Source organism: Poecilia latipinna, unplaced genomic scaffold (genome assembly GCF_001443285.1).
Source record: "Poecilia latipinna isolate Pla-1442-1.1 unplaced genomic scaffold, P_latipinna-1.0 Scaffold1284, whole genome shotgun sequence".
NCBI classification, from domain to species: domain Eukaryota; kingdom Metazoa; phylum Chordata; class Actinopteri; order Cyprinodontiformes; family Poeciliidae; genus Poecilia; species Poecilia latipinna.
The window spans coordinates 95,466-118,846 of record NW_015113900.1 but is presented as its reverse complement, the minus strand read 5'-3'; the positions used below and the strand labels follow the sequence as shown (position 1 = coordinate 118,846).

Here is a 23,381-nt window from a genome sequence, read left to right as displayed (position 1 = left end):
AAAACAAAACCCCGGTTTAATTAGGTATCCTTTCCCATGTTTGTCAGGGGTTTTTTTTTTTTTTTTTTTTTTTTTTTTTGAAAAAACGACCCTAAAAAGTTAGATAATAGCTTCCTGGTAGAGCGACAACCAACCTGCCGCCACGTCTCTTTTCCACCTACATCAAACCAAACGCTCCTCTTCAACAGCACAACCTGAATTTTACCACCAATATGCAACATGAAGAGAGAAGGTTTGCTGCGATCAGAGGATATTGGTTTTATAACATTTAGTGACACCTCTGGAAACTTAAGAAATTAAAAATCCATGATGAAAATCCGTGGGGCTCGTAAATACATCTGTGCATGTTTGTGTCTAAACTCCTGTCGAAAATAAAAGCAGAGAAACATTTCGCACCTTCTTTGAAAACTGGTGACTTGGCATTATTTTTCCGCTGTGGTTTAATAAGGTCAATGAACATCTGCCTGCAGAAAGTCATTCGGTTTGATCAGGGATCATAATCTGTCATGTTTACTGACAGCTAATAAGTGCGAATGCCTCTCAAACATTTCCAGAGTCGATGCAAAATTTCTGCAAGTTTCAGGAGTGTAAATTTAATATTAATGTTATTGTTACAACATTTTATGTAATTTTATTTGTAGGTGAATATAGATATGCGCATCTGTTTGGTTGTTAGCTAATTCTGTTTGACCTTGTGTCTGAAAACAAGTTTATATCTACTTAATAATCTTCATAATCATCGTTACCTGCATTTAAAACAAAGTAATTATACTAAATAAAGAAGTTAATCAAAATTGACTTGTGTCACAACTCACTAACTTTATGTAGTTGTTAATTTTAGGTGTTGTTTTTCGGTTCCGTCATGCGAGTTTCGTAACGTATCCTTAATAACAGCTGCCGACAGGTTTCACTCAGGTACTGAAATCCCTGAAGTGTCAAATTATAAAAACCTTGTGCTTTGTTTATGTAAGGTAGATGTGAGCCTGCTAATTTATTCAAAATTTAATTTATTCAAAGCAGATGAGGAAACGTGGTCAGACAAGGGTGCAGCTCAGCGGAGAAAAGGCACCAAACTCACAGTGAGGACAAGATTTATACCAAACAAAAACGTGTCAACAGAGTCACAATGGCTGGTCAGTGCATAAGTGGACAAAACTGGTTCCTGTCCTGACTAGATAACCTGCTAATGCATCACATTATTAAGATCGTCTGCAGACTCTTCTGGACAATTTGTTTCTTGTGCTGGTTTAATGCAGCTCACTGCCTTCAATGTAGACGCTGGGTCACAGATTATTTCACACACTTACATTAGTGTTCGTACCCCTCACACAGGCGCCCAGACCCCGTCCTCAAATGGTAACTTTTCTACTTTAAGTCAAGCCAAACCTCCTTAAATCTTCATATTCTTTTCTATTACGAAGGAGCTGGTAGTTGGTACAACCAAATACCAAACGACAAATAATTTACAAAACAGAAGCAGTTTTTTAATACTATTGAAAACTTTGCAGAAACTTTAATTTAAACGACTTAAATAAATGTTTTCAGTGGAAAACGTTTTAAGTTTTGGGACTTGGAGTCTGCACCCTCTTTAGGCCCTTTGTTTAGGATCTATAAAATCTTGACTAACATAACAGGAACTCTGTTTATGTTTCTTTCAGGACAGAAAAAAAATTAGTTTTATTACCTGATTTTATGCTAAAAAAAAATATACTAGTAACACCAAAGGGGGGGGCAGGTTGTGATGCCTGCTAGTGTGCTTAATGTTGCAAAAAGAAAGAAAAAATACCATAAAAATGTGTACAACACTTTAAATAAAGATGTGCTTATGGCTCCCAGCATTTTCATGTTAAGCACAGGCTGAATGACAAAGGTTTTATTTTAAGATAAAACCTTAACTTCAGTGATCAATTTGACTACAAAGATAATAATACTTTGCTCATTCAAACATTAGGATTTTCTGGCAAAAGATTCTAATATAAAAAAATGATCCCACCACAATACATAAATAAAAATATATTGGGTTCAAAACGTGAGAGAAATTTTCAGTATTATAGAAGGTTAGAATAAAGCAAGAATAAATATTTCTGAACTTTTAGCTTTCTTCGATACAAAAAACAATAATTACACAACAAACAGACCACCAATAGGGAGATTTTGGAAAAAAAAAAAAAAAAACAGCCACAAAACAAAGGAAGAGCAGCAAACGCATGAGATTACTTTTTAACAAACATGAACACACATAAAATCTTTTTCATTACATACTTTCAAATCCACAATCAAGACGGTTCTGTTTAGTCTTCGCAGGTGATGCTTTAAACTCTACCGAAGTTCATAAGCATCTATTTATAAAAGGTTTTATTTCCCTAATTCTTACAAAGCAGCAAACTAAGTGCTTTCACTTTGTCAAAGTTTCTTGCATTTCTTGTTTGTCAGTTTAGCATTCAGGCTCATCGATTCGTCTCTATACAGCTGGTGTCCCACATACATTTTGGCAAAGTAAACCAAACTCTCAGTGGGTCACTCTAGAAAAGCTGGCAGAGGACTGCTGGCATTGACGGCCCCATCGTCATGTCCAAAGGCCATCATGCCAATATCTTGCAATCTGCTAACCATCTGCGGTGTGTATCCCATTAGCGAGATGCACTCTGCTCCCTGCTGGGACCCTCTAATTAAACCTTTAATAAGGACAATCTCAGCTTAAAGCCTCGCGCTGATCAATAGATCAATCTCTCCCATCATCTTTCTCGGAGGAGACGCATCCCTCTGACCTCTGCTGGACGCTGACTCCTCAAGCTTAACTAATGAGGTTGCAGCGCCAACACCCCTCTGATTAAGATGAAGTGTCAACATGTTGACCCAGTTCATTTACCTCCGCCCAGCTTCTCCGCTCCTCGTGGCACACAAATCAATTCAAAGTCTGTGACCTCATGCATCAGAAGAACAATGCGCGTACAAAGCGGCCGCATGTGTGGAAATAATAAAAGATAGACCACCTACACAAGCCGACATGTTCATTTATCAAGTGCCTTGAATTAATCGATAGTAATTCAGTGTTTGCTGTACTGATAAGAACATCATCCCTGATTGATTTCCATTACGGTGAGCCATGGGCTTTCATTTGGTTTCTTGTTATGCTCGTCACATCCTGTCAATTTCTTACTCCTGCACGGAACCGCTAATCAAAGGCGAAAAACACCAAGGTTGCACAGAGGCAGACGTGAGCACAGATTGGATTTAGAAACAAAACATTCAAACTCGCGCTGCCTCCATGCGCCCCGTTAAGCTCACCTTGATGTATGAGCGAGTGAAGGTCCAGCTCCTTCCTGCGTTTGAACGGCTCTCCACATTCAGGGCAAGGGAACGGGTGGCTTGTGTGGAGCAATCTGTTCAGACAGACAGGGTTACGATGAAACTGTCATTCATTATGGGACAGGAAAGTTACATGTCAAATACATGTGATTATTCTGATCATTAATCGAATAAAATACACCGACAGTTTTCATTTAAACCTTTTTATGCAATATTATAACACATTTTTAAATAGGAAAATAAGCATTTTATTGCTTAAAATGCAATGACATAGTATTACTTCAGTGTACGCTTGATCGTTTGTAGCAAAGGAAGCATCTCCAGCTAAAAAATACTTAAGCATAGTTGACTATTTCTGCAATTCCAAAAAGAAGAATGTGATAGTAAGTTTTTCTTTATCATCACTCCTGTCATCATAAAATGTAAATATTACAAACATATTTTAATAAACATTGAAGTTAATGTCTCTCATCCTTAACAGATAGACAAATTAAGAGAGCATGGATGGAAAAATGGATGGATGGGTTGAATTTAATGGGAAACTGAAAATGGCAAATATTTTCTTCTGATACTGTAAAGTTTTCCCAACTTTACAGAGGCAGGAATTTAACCTCTGTGGTTATGAAAATATGAGATCATCATATTTAAAAGGCGACATTTACAAAATACAGATGATTTTAAAAAGACGGTTTTCTGGGGAAAGCGTTTGTTTTCTGGCAGCTGAATGATCTTAAGCATACAACCAGAATGCTGTGATAAAATGGCCCAGTCAAAGTCCAGGTCTCAATCCAATCAATAACCTGCAACAAGACTTGAATACTGACATTCCCAGACACATAGTGTTTAATCTGAATAAGATGAAGGTACTTTTTGGGTCACAAAAGCTGTTGGAGAGAGTAAAATCTCCAGCTGCAAGTGTTTCTACAAACATGGCCTGGAAAATACTTCAATCAAATCCCAGACTTTTCCTGACTGAGTGGGAACTCAGAAATTAAACCTCTGAGGTAATTAAAAGACGAGATCAATATAAAAGACTCTGAAGACTGACTTTAAAATTACAGACCTGTGAAAACCAGCTACAGAAGTGATGGTCTGCTTTTCGCTACACTCGTGGGAGGATTACCAGCATGTGCGTACTTAGCCGTACTCCCGTTCAAATGAAGGCATTAGCTAAGCGTATAGCAGCTAAAGATAAAAGAACAGCAGTAAACTGGGAGGAGTCGCAGTTAGGACATGAAAGCCTATATTTATCCATTGCATAATGTTACGCCGAGTATAGCCTTAGGGGAGGAGAAAAGTGTTGGGATGTATTCACCTAATGCCGCATTAGGACTGTGAAGGACCAAAAAAAAAAAAAAACAAATGCTGCAGTTCCAGCAGTTTATCATGATCAGAACAAACGCAGGCGGATGTTTATGTTTTACAAACCATATCCTGACAGAAACTGTACGCACAAATTATTCCCCATTAACTTAAACAACAGTAGGTAGGTAGAAAAGTTGGAATAAGTTGTACCAAAGGTGAAAAGCAAGGTGAGTGTTGGAAACCAGACGGTTTCTGTCGCATGTTAAAAAGACAATCAGAAAAACTAACAGGGAGAGCCGACGCTGAAGCAGTAACCACTTCTGACAAGGCATCTCTCCACCTTACCAGCTGTTCGTTTATATGAAGCAGATGTAAAAATCATCAGAAAACCCAGGATGGCTTTGATTGTGTGACTTTTTTCCTTTAAATCAATCATTCGAGTGATTTGAAATAAATGAAAATCAACACTGAAAATGTAAAATTGCTACTTTGTCTTTCACAAGAAAGCGCAGACAGCAGTATAGCGCATTTAGCAGGACAACTAATCAAGGGCATACTGAAACTGTAAACAACATTAACAAATAATATATGAATTCATTAAAAAAGTGCTCTGAAAACTATTCATACTTTCTTTTTATTACATTAATGTACTTCATATTTAGGGACAGCCTATTCTCAAGTCCTGTTTCTAAGTTAAATTTCAAAATATGAGCTGCAGACCCGTGTTAATGTGCCTCATCGCCAGCTTTAGGAGCCACTGTTGTAAACGATCTAGTGGTGACCCATTAAGAGAGTCGTCCTTGGATAACATTTTTTTTAAAGGGGCAACCATTAAAAAAATATTAAACAGGAAACCAAATGAACCATCTGTCCTTTGCTGTTGATCACTGATTTGTTTCAGCTAATCAGATCAATGGAGTACAGCCAGTTTGAAAAAAACTCAGTCCTGCCAAAATCATTTCAGAGACGATTAAAAAAAAAAAAAAAAAAGCTTTTTCATGGCGAACAGCCTTTAATGTCTTTCGAATATAACCAATGCAACCTCTTTGCTGAAAGTGTGCATGAATGAAGATGAAACGCAGAATTTGGTCTGACTCCATGAAAAGCAGTAAGTTATTTATTCAAAAGGCATACAGTATTTGGTAAACAGAATCAAGTCCAGATCATTTTTTGATGATTTTACAGACTTGTATATCGGCATAAAATGGGTTTTTGCTGTCTTTGGAAATGATGGTCACTTTTTTATGTTTTCTGGCTGTCTACATATTTCTATTTAGTAATTTAAGAACCAAGGCACATGTTTAATTTCGCTGCACTTGTATCAAACATGATACAAGTGCAACAAGAGAAAATTGAGTGCAAATGTAAGTAATCGTTTCTGTTCTTCCAAATTTGTATTACAAACACACACTGTCGCGTTGATATTCTCGCCGCTCGTCAGCGAAGGAGGATATGACCAGGCTGGTCCATCTTCCCGTTATCATTATCATCTTAATTCACTGAGCCTCCAGCTGCCAATCACATACAGGCTCTGGCTCAAAGGAGCCCAGACATCTGCATGTCTGCTGCACAGCTTAAAGGTCTAGCACAGCATTCGGACACAGCTCAGTTCTCACAGTTCCCGATGAGAGGAGCCAAGGTTATCTAAATCCTGTCCTGGCTCTATATTTGAAATGTAAACAGAGTTCAGAAAAATGACTGAATACCCACAACCGCATGACATTGTGTAGTCGGCAGCAGACATACGGACCAAAAAAAACATCATAATAATAACAACAATAATAGGAGGAGAGAGTTATTACCTGTGGTCGTTAAGCTGTTCTTCAGTGCTGAAGTGTGAGGGACAGTTTGGACAAGCGAAGAGCGCAGAGCCGTCGCTGTCAACGCTACATGCCTGCGATGACAGACACAATAGTGCAGATCAATAAAAAAGCCATTTCCCAACATGTTATCATTGTGAAAAATAGATTTAGTGGCACTCCTATTAGACAGCTAATGCATCTGTGGAATACCCCTTCAACTTTTCTACATGTTTAGATGTTACAACAAAATTTAATGCATTTCATACGACAGACCAAAAACAAGTTTAATAGAAAACTGGAAGGAAAACGATATGTTGTTTTCTATCCTTTCATAGCTAAACACTCAAAAAGGGAGGTCTGTTACAAATAACTGTCTTCACAAGTCACATAATTAGAGTTAATCTGTCTGTAAATAAATCTCACCCTCCAGAGGCTCATGGTAACTGTGGAGAAGCTGCAGAGATTCACAGCTCAGTTCAGAGAATTTATCGACAAAACAAATGTGGCAAAAAATTAACCCTGCAGGAACCATTTGCACAGTGAAACAGGGTGGTGGCAGCACTATGCTGTGGGGAGTCTGTTCTCCAGCGAGAGAATGAAACTGGAACTCCAAGAATACAGCCAGGATTATAATATAATAGTTTAAATGTGAGGAGAAAGTCCTAAATCGTATCGAAAATCAGAAACAAAATTTGCAAACTGATCTGCATGGAGTCCCCTCCATTTAATGTGAAGAATATTTTTGGGTCTCTACATGTGTAAAACTTTTAGACACATAGATCTAACTGCAGGAGAACTGACTCCAGACATTTGTTTGTGAATGAAAAATAATTTTAAAAAAGGGTTCAGATTTCATTCACCTCCATAATTATTTGTTATGATGGATCATTAGGACCAACCAAAAGAAAAAAAAAATTACAAGAATAAAGTCAAAATAATATTAGCATAAAGACATAACATTATGATGATAAAGTCAAACATCTGAATAATAACAGAAGAATAAAGTTATAATATTGTAAGACTAGTCGTAATATTAACAGTTTACTCTAGGATTATATTTTTTCATTTTCTTAGCGTAGCTTTAATACTCCATCATAATTTGTCATTTTCTGCTTTATCACATAAAATCTTAACAAAACACGTTTCGGTTTGTGGTGACAAAATGTGCAAAATCTCTGAGTATAAATTACTTTTGCAGAGCCCTGTAATGTCAGCTTCACATTTCAGAACCGGTGTTTTGAGGAGAAAAAGGTAAAAGCGTTTACTGGTTTGCGTCCCCTCTTGCGTGGAGGCTCCGTTGACGAGTGAATGAGGTGATGTCTTTTCAGGGTGGTTGCCTGCGAGAAGCTTTTCCCACAAACGTCGCAGCAGAAGGGCTTGTTGCCTGTGTGGTTCATGCTGTGGCGCAGCAGGCTCTGGGAATTGGTGAATGACTTTGTGCACACCTTCACAACAACAACGAGGATTAGTCAGATATACACGATTATAGGAGTTTTAATTACTTGCTGGGAAACAAAGACACGTGTATAGTCGGGTGCAATAATGAAAAGGCTCTCTTGGCAAATAACAAATGATGTTTTTGACTATAAAACAACTGAAAATGTGATTTTTTTTTTTTTTTTTTGTAATGATGAAATCCTTTCATCCTCATCATAAAAGCCTTCACAACTCGTGAGGGATTTTTTTTTTCTGTTATAAAATCTGTAGTTTATCCACGGAGGCCCACACCTGGCAGACTGCATATATGTACGCTTAATCCAAATCTAATTTTTAAAACATTTCCTGTTGTTCAAAGACACAGGGGGACCTGTCAGATTTAATGAGGCCTGAAGTTCAAACTGTGTCATCCTCCACACTTAGAAGTATTACATCATCTCATCAAAGTCAGCCGCGCGACCTAAATGATCTTTACATCAAAGCAAATCATCCCTCAGGTTCAGGGAAAGGGACACTTTGATTAGGCTTTCTGACTGGCACCTTGCATGTGAAGAGCTTCTCGCCGGTGTGGCTGTAGACGTGGGTGCGGAGGAAGACGCGCCTGGTGAAGGTTTTGCCGCAGTAGGGGCACACGTGGGGCAGCGGCGTTCTGGCCCAGTCTTGCAGCAGCTTGGCAGGTGGAGGCTGGTTTTTGTTGTTCGTGTCGCCTACACCGCTGCCCTCCGAGTCGTCTTTGGAGGCTTTGGTTCCTGATCACATAAGACAGGATGTGTTGAGATGGATGACATCTTTTTTTTTTTTTTAATTATGGTGCCAGGCAAACCATTTATAGACTAGTAAGAAAATTGGGACGTTCCATTAAAAATGTCAGTGTATTTTATTGGGATTTTATGAGACGTGCCAACAAAGCTGTCAAGATTAAAGGAATATTGTAGTTTTCAAATTAGAACCAAAAAGTGCATTGGCATTCAGACGGTCTCTGATAGCTGTAACTAAAATCCAGACAAGCCAAGCAACAGCCAAATGTCTCAGCCATTAGTTGTCCAAATCTGGCAGAGACTGATGCCCCAAAACACTTGCATATTTAATTATGGCGAATGATGATTCCACAAAGTATTTTGTCTCAGCTGAAAGGAACTTGAATGCAAATGCATGTTAAATAATCTATCATTTGTAGCGCTGCACCGATGGCAGTTTCTTAGCAGATTAACCATCTTTAAAAAACCTGACTGGCCGATGCCAATGTATTTTGTCTGAAATGTCACTAAATATAGCAATAAAGTCGCTGAGTTGTAAACAGTGGGGTGACTATTGTTAACTGCAAACATGCCCTGGTGAGCCGATCTTCACTTACATATGAAGATCGGCTTCACATCTAAGTATTGACCAATCCCTGATCTCACACGATTAAGGAAATTGGCACCAACAAATTCTCTAAATTGGCACCCCTAATCATTTTTTATTAACTTAGAAAGCTGCATTAAAACACATCAAATAAAAGTAAAAAGGTATGAGTACATTTGCCAAACTGCAATGATTTCCACTGACCTTGTAGTGAACTGGCACTTAGGATCCTGAATGAAGGCCGGCCCCTCTTCGGAACGGGAGACCCCGATTCCCCAGCAGAGGGGGACAGCAGTCTCTTTGAGCTCTGGGCCCCGTCCTCACCGCTGACGGGGGCTGACTCGTCGCTTACTTCGACCTCGTGAGTCTCCTCGCTCACTGAGGTGAAGCGGTGCTGCAGCCGGTGGTACAGGAACTGAGTCGTGTTCATGAATTTGTCTCCGCAGTAGGAGCAGGTGTGCAGCGGCTGGCTGAGGCTGTGCTTCTCCTTACGATGTTTCGCCAGGCCTTTATCGTCTCCAAAGCTCTCCCCACAGCGGGTGCAGAAGAACAACTCGGGCTGTGTAAACGTGCGCGTCACAGTGCTGGAAGAAGAAACGCCATCCTGCGTGCTGCCCCCGTTGTTTAGGGCGTAACCCTCCGGTGTGACTTCAGGGACCACCGCCACCGTCTCCTCGCCCTTCTGCCTGTGCTGCTTGCGGTGATAGAGGAAGAGCGTGGTGTTCAGGAAGCTTTCTCCGCACACGGAGCAGCGGTGCAGAGCCTCCTCGAAGCCGTGCTGGGTCTTACGGTGGGACACCAGCTCAGACACCAGACCGAAACACGAGCCGCAGTCAACACACAGCAACACTGGCTCCGGCTTTGGCTTCTTGGTTATGCCTCTCCTCCTTGGAGACGAATCGTCCGAAGCAGAAACCTCAGCGGCAAGACCGTCTGGGGTCTGAGACGAGGACGTCTCTGGAGGTTGCGTCTCGCTTCCATCCTCAGTGTTCTCCTCTGGTTCTGGTTGGACGGTGTTGCTGCTTTCGCTGTGCGGGGCAGAAGAATCGTCTTGACCAGCTGCTGCGGCCTGGCTCTCAGAGGCCTCTGGCTCACCGTTGGGGTCCGGTGCTGATTTGAACCCAGCTTGTTCACACGTCCCTTCTTTACGATGCTGCTGCCATTCTTCAAGGCTCTTGAAAAGTTTATCGCAATCCCCACACTGGTAAAGGATTCGGGGTTGGTCTGTTGCTTGCCTTTCGGGATCTGAAATGTCCTCCAGTTCTTTCTTGATTGTCTGCACAGAGGGAAGAAGCGACTGGGCTTCGACCTGAGCGGCGGCGCTCTCTGGGGCAGCGCCCTGTAAGCCATCTCCCTGTTGGTCCACCACTCCCCGGGAGATGTTTATTACATGTTGCTGTGAAAAGGAGAAAAGACAATTTTATAATTTTTCAGTGTTTCACACAACCTTCATTTATTTTATTTAGAGAATTACACTAGCTTAGCCTTTTAAAAAAAATTAAATCCATCGTGCAGTGTTCATTTTTACTTTGTATTTCTCTTAAATTATGCTTCCTTTAACAGATTAGGATAGGTCTATGGGCTACATTCTTACATAATGAGATTTCAGTGTGGTCAGTTCTGTCTATTTTGAGCTCTTTTCAGAATTATCTGTTTGAGGGTGTCTTGGTACTTTTAATCAAAATAAACTGATGCTGACCACGCCCACAACTCAACGTTTTCATATGTGAAATGGTGGCAAACACATGCGCAATTATACAGCTTGAAACTTGGTACTTCTTGGTTCTTCTGCTTGAAAAGCAGAAGTACCAACACAAATGCAGGAAGTGGTTTCTGGATGGTAAGTCAACAACTAATCACTTGTCTTTTTCAGCAGCCATTGTACAGTGCATAAAGGGTAAAACACTAACTGACCAAACATGCTGGAGCTCAGCTTGCGTTGCTAGGTAACTGGACAATGCCCTTCAAATGTGCCTTAACAATCGAGAGGTTTTTGAAACAGCTTATTTCCCAGACACCGAAAAACGGCTCTTGGACTGTTTTTAGAAGCCCTTAAAACCCAAACGGAAGTACAAAAACCTTGTAAAATGTGAATTTTGCACAATAGGTTCCCTTTATGTCAGTGAGAAATGACCATTCATTGCTGGGGAATGTATTCAGAACAAAGGTTCCTCTGAGGGGTTCAGGTAGCCCTCATACGGCCTCACCCTGTGAGACAACGCAAAGAAGAGCCATCGATGGTGAAGAGGTCACTCCATATGGTTTCAAGGTCAAGTATGAAGAAATTCTGGAGCAGCTTCAATCAGTCCAGTTCAACATGAGTCACACACTAATGACATGTGGGAGGTAGTGATATTCAGATGTATGAGCCATAAAGGCCACCTTCAGATGTGGTCGGGTCATTTCAAAAAGCCTCCTGATTGTAATCACATCTTAAAATTAACGTGCATTTTTCTCCTAAAGGACTACTGACTCCTAATAAACAGGAAGTGAGTCACATGTGGTACCCTCTATTGATGACTTGTACTCAACACTTCCACAATACACTAGTAATAATGATAGTAATTCTTTAAAACATGACTGGTTAAAGCCTTCTGAAAACATTTAATGCTTAGAAACCTTTTTGGGCATCAATTCAGCTGAGATGTGGTGCTGTTGTTGCCTGGGAAACTCTTCAAGTAAAGTGAATACAACTGCCGTTGGAGTCCCTAATTACTGCAAAGCAGGTAATTAAACAGGAAGCAGAGCGGAAAAAAATGCAAAAGCAAATGCAAATTGAGAACCGCCTGCTGCGCCATTAAACAGCAACAATATCGTCAAATCTTGAACCTCACTACTGTTACGTGCATATCACCAGTTCTCAAAATAAAAAATAAAAAAATAAAAAAAAATTAATTTATATTTTAAAGGGGAAAAAAATCACTTATTAGTTGTACTTATTTTTCCCATTTTGTCACATAATAACTGAAATTTACTGGTATTTTATGTGACAAATCAAAGAAGTACATAATTGCAAAGAACAGGAAAAATAGATTTTTAGGGTTTTTTTTTTTTCAAGTTAAAGTAACAGGAAGTATAGCATGTGTTTGTATTCTATTTTGTTTACAACTCCAATTTTCCGTCTTGAAACGGCAAATTTACACACTGAAAAAAATTCTAAACTGGATGTTGAAGAAAATTTAACAATCGTACCCGGCCCAGTCGCGGAAAGCTCTCCTCGCCGACTGGAGTCGGACTGTTTTGTAGACATTCTTTATGTCAAGAAAGTGACTTTAGACATTCATCCGGGGTGCTTCGACTAGGGTTACCAAGGGACCAGCCCCTATACATTTAAAGCCGGGGGGGGGAAGAGAGACAGAGACTGCGGCGGCAGAGTGTCGGTTGGTCTGTGTTACCCAGAAAGCAGTTGGGCACAATATGGCAACACCAACACCTTGAGTGAAACAATGACTGGGGCAGCCGACTATATAAAGTACTTGGGGACCCTTCCAGTAGCGTCTATTCTATGTGCCTTATAATGCAGAGTGCCTTATATATGAAAAAAGTTCTAAAATGGGCCATTCATTGAAGGTGCGCCTTATAGTGCAGAAAATACGGTAATCATAATATCTCTTACTACAACCTCTTAAGAGTTTTGCAAAGTGATATATTTTTTCAGGAACTAGTCACTATTTTATTTAATAAAATATTTCTATGAGGGTTATAGATTTTGTACAAAGCTACATAGAAAGTTATGTCACATCTACACCATCTACACAAAGACTGTAGATCAATATCATGACTATACCAGTAGAACAATAATGGATGATAGTTTTGGCCGCGTACCTGTGAATCTCGTTCTTTCGATATCTACCCAGATCTTTTGACCGTAGATGAGGGTAGGAACATAAATCGATCTGTAAATTAGGAGCTTCACTCTGACTTTTTTTCCCCCAATCACATAAGTAAAAAGTAAATTAATCTAATCTGAAAATAAAATGAAAAGATAAAGGAAGGGCTGGGGGAACAACTCAGTTCAATTCTGAAAAAATTTAAATTAGAAGCCAATTCTAACTTTCTGCAGAGAGATCTGCACAGCATTCTCCGCTGACGCGCTGTACTTTAACAACCAGATTTTAAATTAGCGTCACATTACAGCGGCGGAAATTACAACACAACAGCTAATGCAGAGTGTAGACACGCAATAAACCTACTTATAGCGAATCATGTGCCAGGAAGCCATAAGCTACGGAGGGTTTATAGCGTTTCTCCAGCTGCTTCATCCATGAGAAGGCCAACGAATGATCCGTCAGGAGATAGACCGGCACTGACTGGAGCATTTCTCATGCTCCTCTTCCCGCTGGCGACTCAGGACGCAATCTGTCTGTCACAAGTGTCACAGTGTTTTATAGACGCATGTTTAAGATTGTAAAGGATGGAAGTCCGGGCACAAGCTCAGACAGCCATGCCCTGAAGCTAAATGAGGGAACAGAGACTGCTTTTAACCCTCAGGGCTTTTTGAAACTGTCAGGGGAAAGGCAAAAATAATAAAGTGCCACATTTGTCCCAACACTCGGCTCAATCTGTCCAGGTTTAGCACACAAAAAAAGAAACCTTATTTTAGAACACTGAAATGTTGCTCTGACTGAATAAACTCCACAACACGGTTGTGTAAATGGAGCACAACAGAAAATAAAAACAAACACATCATGCAAAACAAAATCTGTATGAGTCTCAATTGTAAATGTGGTCAAATTAAAAAACAAGTGGATGCAGAATAAATCCAGAAACAGTGACATAGATAGTGGACTCGCCTACAGAAGAACTGGATCATCCCAGATTTCTAAAGCAGCAGACGGTTCATTATAACTGAATCATGGGGAACATTCTGGTGATTCATCTGAACTCGGCAGATATCATGTAAATGTGCCACTGTGGACCTCAATCTGGCCTCCATCTTTGATTATGTTCTCCTCTTCTGCCCCTGATCTCTTTGCCTTTTTCATCTGCAGTAAAGTCAATAGAAGCTAAATAATGGAGTAGTACTTACTCATACTTATCTAACTTATGCTTTGAGAAGCTGCACTGTTATTTTTACATTAAACAGTTGCATCCAACAACATGTATGCATGTCTTATAGCTTTATGAACTTTATAATCACTCCTCCTCCAGCGTTATACACAGCTTTGTCTCATTAGTGACTCATTACTTTAGTAAACAATGTGCTAATGAGTAATTCTGTTGTTATGTTGGCGAGAAAGCAAAACCAAGTAAATTTAAATGAAAATTATATGCATACTTTAATAAAAAAAAAGGCTTAGTGTAACCTTGGTTGAAAAACAGATTTTTGCTCTTTTGATGTCAACACAGACCTCAGAGGGAAACCAGATGCTGCCGTTTGAATGGGAATGGGTGAAACTTGTGGGTGTTTGACACAAAAAAATGCATAAATAAACTAATATATATTTGTGCATTTTAGGTGTTCCGACAGACAAGAAAAGCAATAATATGAAGTTACTACTGTTGAGTGGCAAAGGATAGTTGAAAAGTTTTTAAATAACGGGTCAAAAGGTCTCGTCACTGCAGCTTGCCTCTAATAAAGAGGATAAAGAACATATTTTTACATGTCAGTTTAGCAACTTCTACCTTTTTCAGTAAAAACACATCAAAATTGCGCCACAAAAATAAAAATAAAAAATCTCATACATAATTATAAATCTCACATTTTCCCATTACTCACAATCCATAAAGTCCTGCTGGTTAATCTGAGGTCAAAATTATAACATCAAAGCACATCTAAATCAGATAATAATGTGAAGTGACCCTTTAAAATGAGCCAGTAAATAACCACAAACATCTCAATGTTAAGTGCTTAAGTGATCCCTCCAAGGTCGCCATTAGTATGATGGGAAGCAGGAAACTGTATTTTATGACTACAGATTCACTTGTCAGCTCAATGTCAGTCTCTAAATGCGACTCAGAGGTCTTATGGGATCATTTAACGACAAACAGCTAAAACATATATTTTATTGCTTCCGTTTCCAAGTTAAAACTCACATGAATAGCGACACATTGGAATCAGAGTAACCAGGCGCTGCATGTTCCAGTGCTTACCTGTGTCTGCAGCACTGAAACATCAGCAGGGGCAGCTCCCGATGAGCTGGACTGATCCTCTTCAGCGGTGCATGTCAACTGGTGCTGAAGGACTTCTTCTAGAGTATTAAACTCCTGGTAGCAGGGGAAGCACATGTACACCGATGTGGTCTCCATGACTGCTGGGGGAAAACACATCAAAACATTTCATAAGAGATGCAGAAATACAAAACTGGCTTAGGTGGAAGATAAAAAAAAAAAAAAGGTGCAACAGTTCACAAAACTAATCCATGCTTTGAATATTTGAGAGAGATCTCTACGTGAAGCTTGTACAAATTCTCCCAGCAACGTATCTTAAGTTCGGTTGTGAACATTGCCCTCTACTGATAAAAAGGAGGGCGTGCAACTTTAACAAAGCCTGGGAGCAAGAGCCAAGATTTCCTGAAGTTGCCAAGATGACTCATCGCGTATTGAGCCTGAGCTGATTGTTATTTTCACCATGCAGGTCGCTGCTCAAGAGGAGACCTCACACACTTCCTCCCTCTCTCTGTCTGTCTGTCGGCTTCATTTCATGGTCTGAGACGAAATTTGGCCTAAACATCAATTAGAAACGTATTGTAATTGGTCTCAGTGGAGGTGCAGTCAGACTCATGCTGCTGCTGAGAGGGGCAACAATCAAAACACAATCTCTGCAGCGTTTCCTATCCAATCAAACCTCATGGTGCATAAAATACGGGTAAAAAAAAATAAAAGCTCCAGATAGGAAAGGCTCTTTAATTTACTTGCATTAATATAGAGATATTAAGACGCAGCAGATATTCGGTGATCATTATTTTGTTGGAAAGTCTGATGAAAGATCTTTAAATAATTCAGCAAGAGTTGATCTTTTTGGACAGTAAGATCTGCTCCAGAGTTTGCTCCAAATGCAAAAGCACATCTTTGGAAATAAGAGTTGAGGTTTAAACATTTGATATGGTTTTAACAGTTTGATGTATGTGAAAATGACTGGTGGCTACTACATTTACTGCATTCAATTCATTTCAAAAGCTTTCAAATATAGATTTGATGATGACTTTTGAAACTCTTTGGTAAAAACCTGCTTATTTATCACCAAAGTTGTTAGAAATGAGTAGAATTGGCATTTTAAAAGTCAAAGTTTGCTGAAAATTCATATGAATAAACATCTGCAAACGTTGCATTTTATCACTATGACTAGGCTCCATGGTTTGCTACTTATACAAGTAGAACCGGAAAACATGTAGGAAAAAACTAAAAGTGATTCAATTATTTTAAAGCGTCATTTTTATTAGGGCCATTGCTTGTGGAAGAACAATCATGGGACAGATGTTTCTGATTTTAAAGGGTCTTATGCGCCTTCTCAGACAGGCCAAAAGGGAAATATTCTGTCCATCACTGCATTTTAGATTTTAAACAAAGTTTGTTTGAATAAAAACAAACCTTGTTGTGTTTTTACACACTCAGCAAAGAGATTAGTAATGCACCAGTCATGGAAATCCAATAATTGTTGCTTGACTGGCTCTGAATGGCAGCTCAGATAATGAAGAATGTAATTTATTTTTTTCTCTAGTCATTAAATGCATTAAACGACAATAATAACAATAATAATAATTTCCAGTCTGGAAAAACATCAACCAACAGCATTTTGTTTGATACATTTTGTTTTAGGTTTAGTTAAAATAAGACACATGTTCAGTTTCTATTGGATTCAAAGCTGCATATTAAGCAACTTTTTCCATTTTTTTATTTCATGGACTGTGTTAACCGTTTTAAATAAAGTTAAAGTTGAGTTAGCATTTTAGTCGCTGCAAACAAAATCAGAACTAGCCGGTCACACCTGTAAGAAAAAGTCGATATTTAAAAGGGATCAATTCGTAATGTCTGTGGTGGCAAGATATTGGAAAAAGAAAACAACAAACAGCATTAAAAGCAAAAACAGAAACAGAAACTCAAATTCAATAGCAGCATATTTAACCCATTTTGGTCTGTATGTAAAGTGCCAATTAACAACAAATATAACATTTAGGAAAAAACGGCTCAAGCTCATACCAATTACAGGGAAGCCAATTTGGTTCAGTTACATTTCACACCCAATTAAATCCAATCATATTGTTAGATACATTTCCAGTTACATACAGTCACATCTGATCCTGTACTAGAGCAAGTTTGTGTTTATGTTGGTTGAAATCCTCATTAGCATCAGCAGCATGCTGCATCTGCTGTTCTTCCTGGTGTCAGTTTACAATCTACTGTGTGTGCTACAAGCCTCCTAAGTCTGAATAGAGAAGTAAATACATATGTTTAAAAATATGTTGAACATTTTAAAATAAAATGGACAAAAAACAAGTAAATTCTTCAATAAAGACTTAATCTTTTTTTTTTTTTAACTTATGCTTCATTCAGGATCCATTTTCAAATGCATATTACTCTTCTCCACTGTTTTGCTATTGACCTTTAAATCTACATGTCATTTTCCACCCTTAAAGCCTTTTATAGGTGAAATTCCCCTCAGAAGATTTTTGTGCATTTTCCTTTGGTAACACCATATTTGCCTTAACCTTTGCACCTTGCACTGCATGTTCTTACAAGTACGCTAAGAGATCAAGGGGAAGACTGCAAACTTGACACCTGTCCTGAAAAAAATTCCCCAAAACATCCTTTTAAAAATGAGGATAAGCCACAAAACCTCATTGCTTAAAAAAAGATTAATCAGTGAGTATATAAGCAGAAAATCGGGTGGAAGGAAGAGATTTGGTAGAAATTAGGGCCTTTTTTTCCATTTTAGTTTTTAAAATACCAGAATTTGCACAATTTTTGGGTACACTACCACCTCTGGTTGAATGCAATGTTCAGTTTCTGAGAATTTCGAGCGTTAATTGACTAATATTGAAATAAAATAATTGTGTAATATGCATCTGTTCAATAGGAGTCTCCTTTTTGAAATGAATGACTGAAACAAGTTAAACTTCTCAATAAAAATTTTATTGAGTGCAACAAAACATGTTTTATTGTGAAAATTCACATTTATTGTATTTATTTGAAGTCGTTTTATCTGCTCATATTTTATAATAGTTCCTATAGCTACTACCTATACTTTACGAAACATCTTCCATTTAGTCTTGTTAATACTCTAAGGTTAACACCAACATGTAACTGATTCAAAAGTAACAGGATAGCAATTTAGAGGCCATAAACGTGCGTATTATGAATACTATTTAGTTGGGAGTCTTTATGCAGCTTTAAGGTATAAATAAGATGTGAACTGTACCTTAATGGACTCATCGTGGTATCAATTTTAAGCTAGGAGATTTGTCACATTAGTGTGCAGGGTGACCTAATGGTAGCCAACACTGTGTTTACTGCTTAGCTAGTGTCAACTGCGACGGGTAAGAGGGCAAAACTGTCAAATAAATAAAATACTGATGACATTCTATGAGCATAAATGGTTTCAAAATGCTAGCATAATGTCAAGCCCTCATGTTTCCGTGTTCTTGGTTGTCCGATCAGCAGCGACAGCCAGCTAATATGACCGTTCAAATGCAGGCTAAACGGGGCTAGCAGCCGTTAAAGACGGTGGCTTTATCTATGAGCAGAGCAGCACTCCTAACATGGCCATCTTTTTTGTAACATGGCTAACGTGTCCCCGGCGTGGCAGGCGGCTTCTGCCGCCAGCTCCAGCCTTCTTTACGAGGGTCGATGCCACATTAGCCGGAGTCGGTGCCCCGTTTTACAACTTGTACTAGTGCTGCTTACTTTCTGATACCGAGGAGAAGAAGAAGAAGAAAAGACTCAAGAAGGAGGGCGGGATGTGCTTCTTCGGTGGTATAATGGCGGCGTCAGACTAAAAGTTAACATTAGCTGTCTCCCCCCGTTGAAATCCTCCATATGCAGTCACCACAGGTAAATGTAGCAATGCGATATTTTTTTTACGAAAAACAACGACAACAGCTTAAAATAAGTAAGAATAATATAACAAAACTCACCGCAGACATACGTTAGTCGTCGAGGAGGAAATAGAACAACTTCAGCTTTTTCTCATTCTTGATAGGCTCAACCTGATTGGCGGAATGTGCCTCTTTGTCCACCAATAGGATTCAACGTTACAAACCGCAAGGATTTTGTAGTCCAAAAGCCCGCCACCATCAACGACAATGCCGTAATAGTAGATTCATTCAAAGATATAGATTACTACTTTTTTTTAAATGTCCTGTTTTTATACACTGATCAAAAAAATAAAAATAAAGGGAACGCTCAAATAACACATCCTAGATCTGAATGAATGAAATATTCTCATTGAATACTTTGTTCTGTACAAAGTTGAATGTGCTGACAACAAAATCACACAAAAATCATCAATGGAAATCAAATTTATTAACCAATGGAGGCCTGGATTTGGAGCCACACACAAAATTAAAGTGAAATGTTCCCTTTATTTTTTTTAGCAGTATATTTAAAATACTTGCAGACGTTCTTTATGATCCACAGGACTAATCTTTCATTTATCTATCCAGAAAAAATTTCACATAGCAACACAAAATATGATTGACAATGAAAAATCATTCAAACCCCATTATTTTGTTTAGCTACCTAACTCAATACCAGAATTTACACCTGGGTTTCTGGGTCTGGTTTGAATTAAGAAAATATTGCATCCATCCATCCATCCATCAGTAAATCCAGCCATTTATTCATCTGCAGGTTCTGCATTTACAGTCTGACCAAAATAGAAATATCCTATGAGGTCAATGGTTCAAATATTTACCAAGAAAATTGAGCCTGGAACACTCAATTTGCCACTATGCCTTATACATTTATTCTAAGCCCTGTACTGAAAGTAACTGGATTATTAATCTTTTCATCATTCTTAGTCTTATCTATTTCAATGTGCCTTTTGTGATAGGGTCCTGGATGTGTGTCCACAAAACTCTCATGGTAAATCTGTGGTCCAACAAAAAAATTAGACAAAAATTAGCACAATAAGTTCAAGCAGAACATCAGGTACACCTAAAACAGCCAAAAAATAAAACAGAGTAGTGAAAAAAAAGTGAAATTCACGTGTCCAGGTAAAAATGTTTCAACAAAGATGAACCAAATGACTCGAAAGAGTTAAAAATAAATAAATAAATAAATAAATAATGAAAGCATTGAAGGACTAAACAAAATGTTCTGTTTATTAAATAAAAATGTAATAGTTTCGATTATGTTTTTCACTGGATTAAAGTTACAAACTTTCACAGGCCTGTTTGATTGACTTCATCCAAGTGTATTTAAAGTTTAAAAAGGAACAAGCGACACATTTAAAATCATGAAATAAATCCAGGGCTGGAAGTCATTCATGGTGTCCTGTAGATGGTAAGTCAGGAGTTTGGGGGGATTTAGAGATAAACATCCTGATTCAAATACTTAAAAAAGATAAAATACTTGAAAGTGGAAGACATAATCAGAAAAAATGCTGAAAGTTCATTGAGAACATGTAAAGTCCCTTGGACTGTTTCGTCCATTTGACCTGGAAACTGGTCAATATTCCCTCCATTTCAACAAAATGCATGTTCATTCAGTAAGTAAGTGGTTATAATTGTGCTGCATGTGCTGAATATCTTGGAAGTGGATCAATGTTTTGTTTTTTTCTTTTTGTTTGGTGAAACATTATTTGAAGGTTCTGAGTTCATATTTTTAATAAAGTGATGTTAATAACTGGAATGAATCCCCTCAGAGGGCTGGTAAACCTGACTATTTGCCCAAACACTTATTAAATTACCCTTGCTGAGTGAGAGGACAGCCAGCTGTTTGCTGTATCTCAATTCTGCTGCGTCAGACATTCTCCACCCAGGTCAGTTCATGCATAGACTGGTCCACTCCACTAATTTCCAAGAATGTGGCCATCGTCTGATTGAAAAGATGAGCAGCTCCGTCGGACTGCTTAACCCGACTCCAAATTTTATTAAAAAGCCGGCCGGGCATTCTGCCAGAGAAGCCACTTATTGGCTCCCACAAAAACTGTCCAGTCTGAGCAGCACACTGCAGAACAGCATCATTCAACCTTGTCATATCGTATCAGCATGATGACAGCTTAGCAGGCAGGCTTTTCTTTGGAGGTTACGGTTCAGAGACTGCAGGTCCCAGGAGAAAGAGGAAGTGTTGTCAGACAGCATTGATTGCTCTGCATCTTCACCTCCTTGGTCTTCTGTTGTTTTGCCAACATCTGTGTATCTGTTGCAGTACAAGCTTTTCATGAAGTCAAGAGTAATATGTATGTTAGTTCAGTGAAAAGTCTGTTTTGTGTTGTAACGATGTGGATTTACACCAGGAGACAAGAAAAGTCGTGACAGAACATCTCTTGGACATGCTGTTCAATTAGATGCAATCAAATGTGCAGTAAACAAGTATAATTAAAAAGAAAGCTTAGGTTGAGACATTTTCAACTAGCCTCAAAAACATCAGCTTGCAGAGATACGACCATATTCAAGGCAGGAGTATTTACCTTTGTAAGCAGATGTAACTAGATTACACTGACTTACCAAAAACAATGTATTCACACAGATAAACAAGACCAGATCAGAATTAAATTGCTTAATCGGGAAACCACCAGCATGTAAATTAATAGAAAAACCATAAAATGGAGCAAAGTAAGGAAAAAATAAATAGAAAAAAGAAGTATAACTAGAATAGAATAGATTTACCCCAAATATCCCAGCATAAATATTAGTAAGTGTAATAATAATAGAAAAATAATAGTAATATTTATTTAAATAGTACCTTTCACCCTTGTTCAAAGCATTAAAAAATGCGCAATCAGCATGGCCCATGGTTGAATGAGGCCTTAATCAGAATATCATCAGGAGGCCCTCTTCCTGTTAGGAACATCACCAGCACCAATTTGGTCATTTGGTCTGGGAGAGGAGCCCAGGTTTAACTGACCAAACTTAGAAACAATCACTGTCAATTGGCTATTATTTGGTGAGATGTATTTGTGAACAAACCAAACTTAAACACAAAGATTAAACTCATAACATCAGATTGTAACCATGGTAACACAAACATAAGATTATTCTGCACTTTTGCTTCTTTCCAATCTGAAATTTAAATGTCAAACACTTCAAAATCTTTTAAGTTACCTATGCCAAAAACAATTCAATTAAAATTAATTGTATTCCTATTCTTAATTAACAAAAGTTAAAACTCTAAATCTACGGTTTGTGTTAAAATTCAAGTATTTATGAAGTTAGTCTCCTAAAGGTATGGAGGCGCCAAGAAGCTGCTTAGTTTGGTTATGCCTTGGGCTGGCTGTGGGTTTATATAAATACTGTATTATCTTTAATAGGGGTGAAACAAATTTAAACTTAATTTTCCATGTGATGCACAAGTCTTTTACATCATTTGTATGAAGAATTTACCTGAGCTGCAGCCATGATGAAGGGCAGAGGTCCTCCAAAACGTTTTAGTGAATCCTGGAGCAGCAAAGGCTCCACCAGCGCTTGCAAACATTTATAAGTGAACGGAGAAAGAAAGAAAAATGTTGAACATCCAGAGACTACATTAAGGCCAGCTCTTATTTTACTGCACTTTTTTTTTTTTTTTTTTAAATCTGAATAAGGTAGTGAGGGAGAGATTTTATTCAAGGGGATGGATAATTGAGATGATTAAAAAGAAGACAGAGTAAAAAGCAACAAACGGCATGTCCACCAAATCACATCTGATCTGATCCAGCTGTGGAAGGGCAATATTTCACCCGCCGAGGTCAGAGATATCCTCACTGACATTTGAGTTAGCTTGGTTCCCATGACAACCAGTGTGACTGCATCACCACCCAGCCAATCTTACCCAGATTTCAGTGATTCAGCTGCAGAGCATGAGTTGATTTTAATGAAAGGCTGACCCAACAAACACACGACAGCATCTTAATATAATGTACATACCCCTAAATACAATGTAGTGCAATAATAAACAGCTCCCTTAATTGAAACGGAATTATCATAAATAGAGTCTGCCTGCGTTTTAATTTGATCTTAAAAACCGGATTCCAAAAAAGTTGGGACACTAAACAAATTGTGAATAAAAACTGAATGCAATGATGTGGAGGTGCCAACATCTAAT

The 23,381-nt window shown here is 38.5% G+C and overlaps 1 protein-coding gene across 4 annotated transcripts in view; it reads right to left on the bottom strand.

Annotated features, from left to right (window-relative positions):
- Positions 1 to 19,375, bottom strand: part of znf574 (zinc finger protein 574) — a 32,126-nt gene extending 12,751 nt beyond the window's left edge. The window contains exons 1-7 of one of the 4 annotated variants that reach the window (XM_015054887.1): positions 19,271 to 19,375; positions 15,291 to 15,448; positions 9,402 to 10,593; positions 8,394 to 8,602; positions 7,682 to 7,861; positions 6,417 to 6,508; positions 3,289 to 3,383 (exon numbers count right to left, since the gene is read on the bottom strand). In XM_015054887.1, coding sequence (XP_014910373.1) covers positions 3,289 to 3,383; positions 6,417 to 6,508; positions 7,682 to 7,861; positions 8,394 to 8,602; positions 9,402 to 10,593; positions 15,291 to 15,446 — 1,924 coding nt within the window. In that variant the 5' untranslated portion in view covers positions 15,447 to 15,448; positions 19,271 to 19,375. Of the gene's footprint in view, positions 1 to 3,288; positions 3,384 to 6,416; positions 6,509 to 7,681; positions 7,862 to 8,393; positions 8,603 to 9,401; positions 10,594 to 15,290; positions 15,452 to 19,040; positions 19,220 to 19,270 lie in introns of those variants that run through there. The other 3 variants (XM_015054888.1, XM_015054889.1, XM_015054890.1) reach the window with 3 other exon arrangements.
- Positions 19,376 to 23,381: the final 4,006 nt, after the last annotated feature.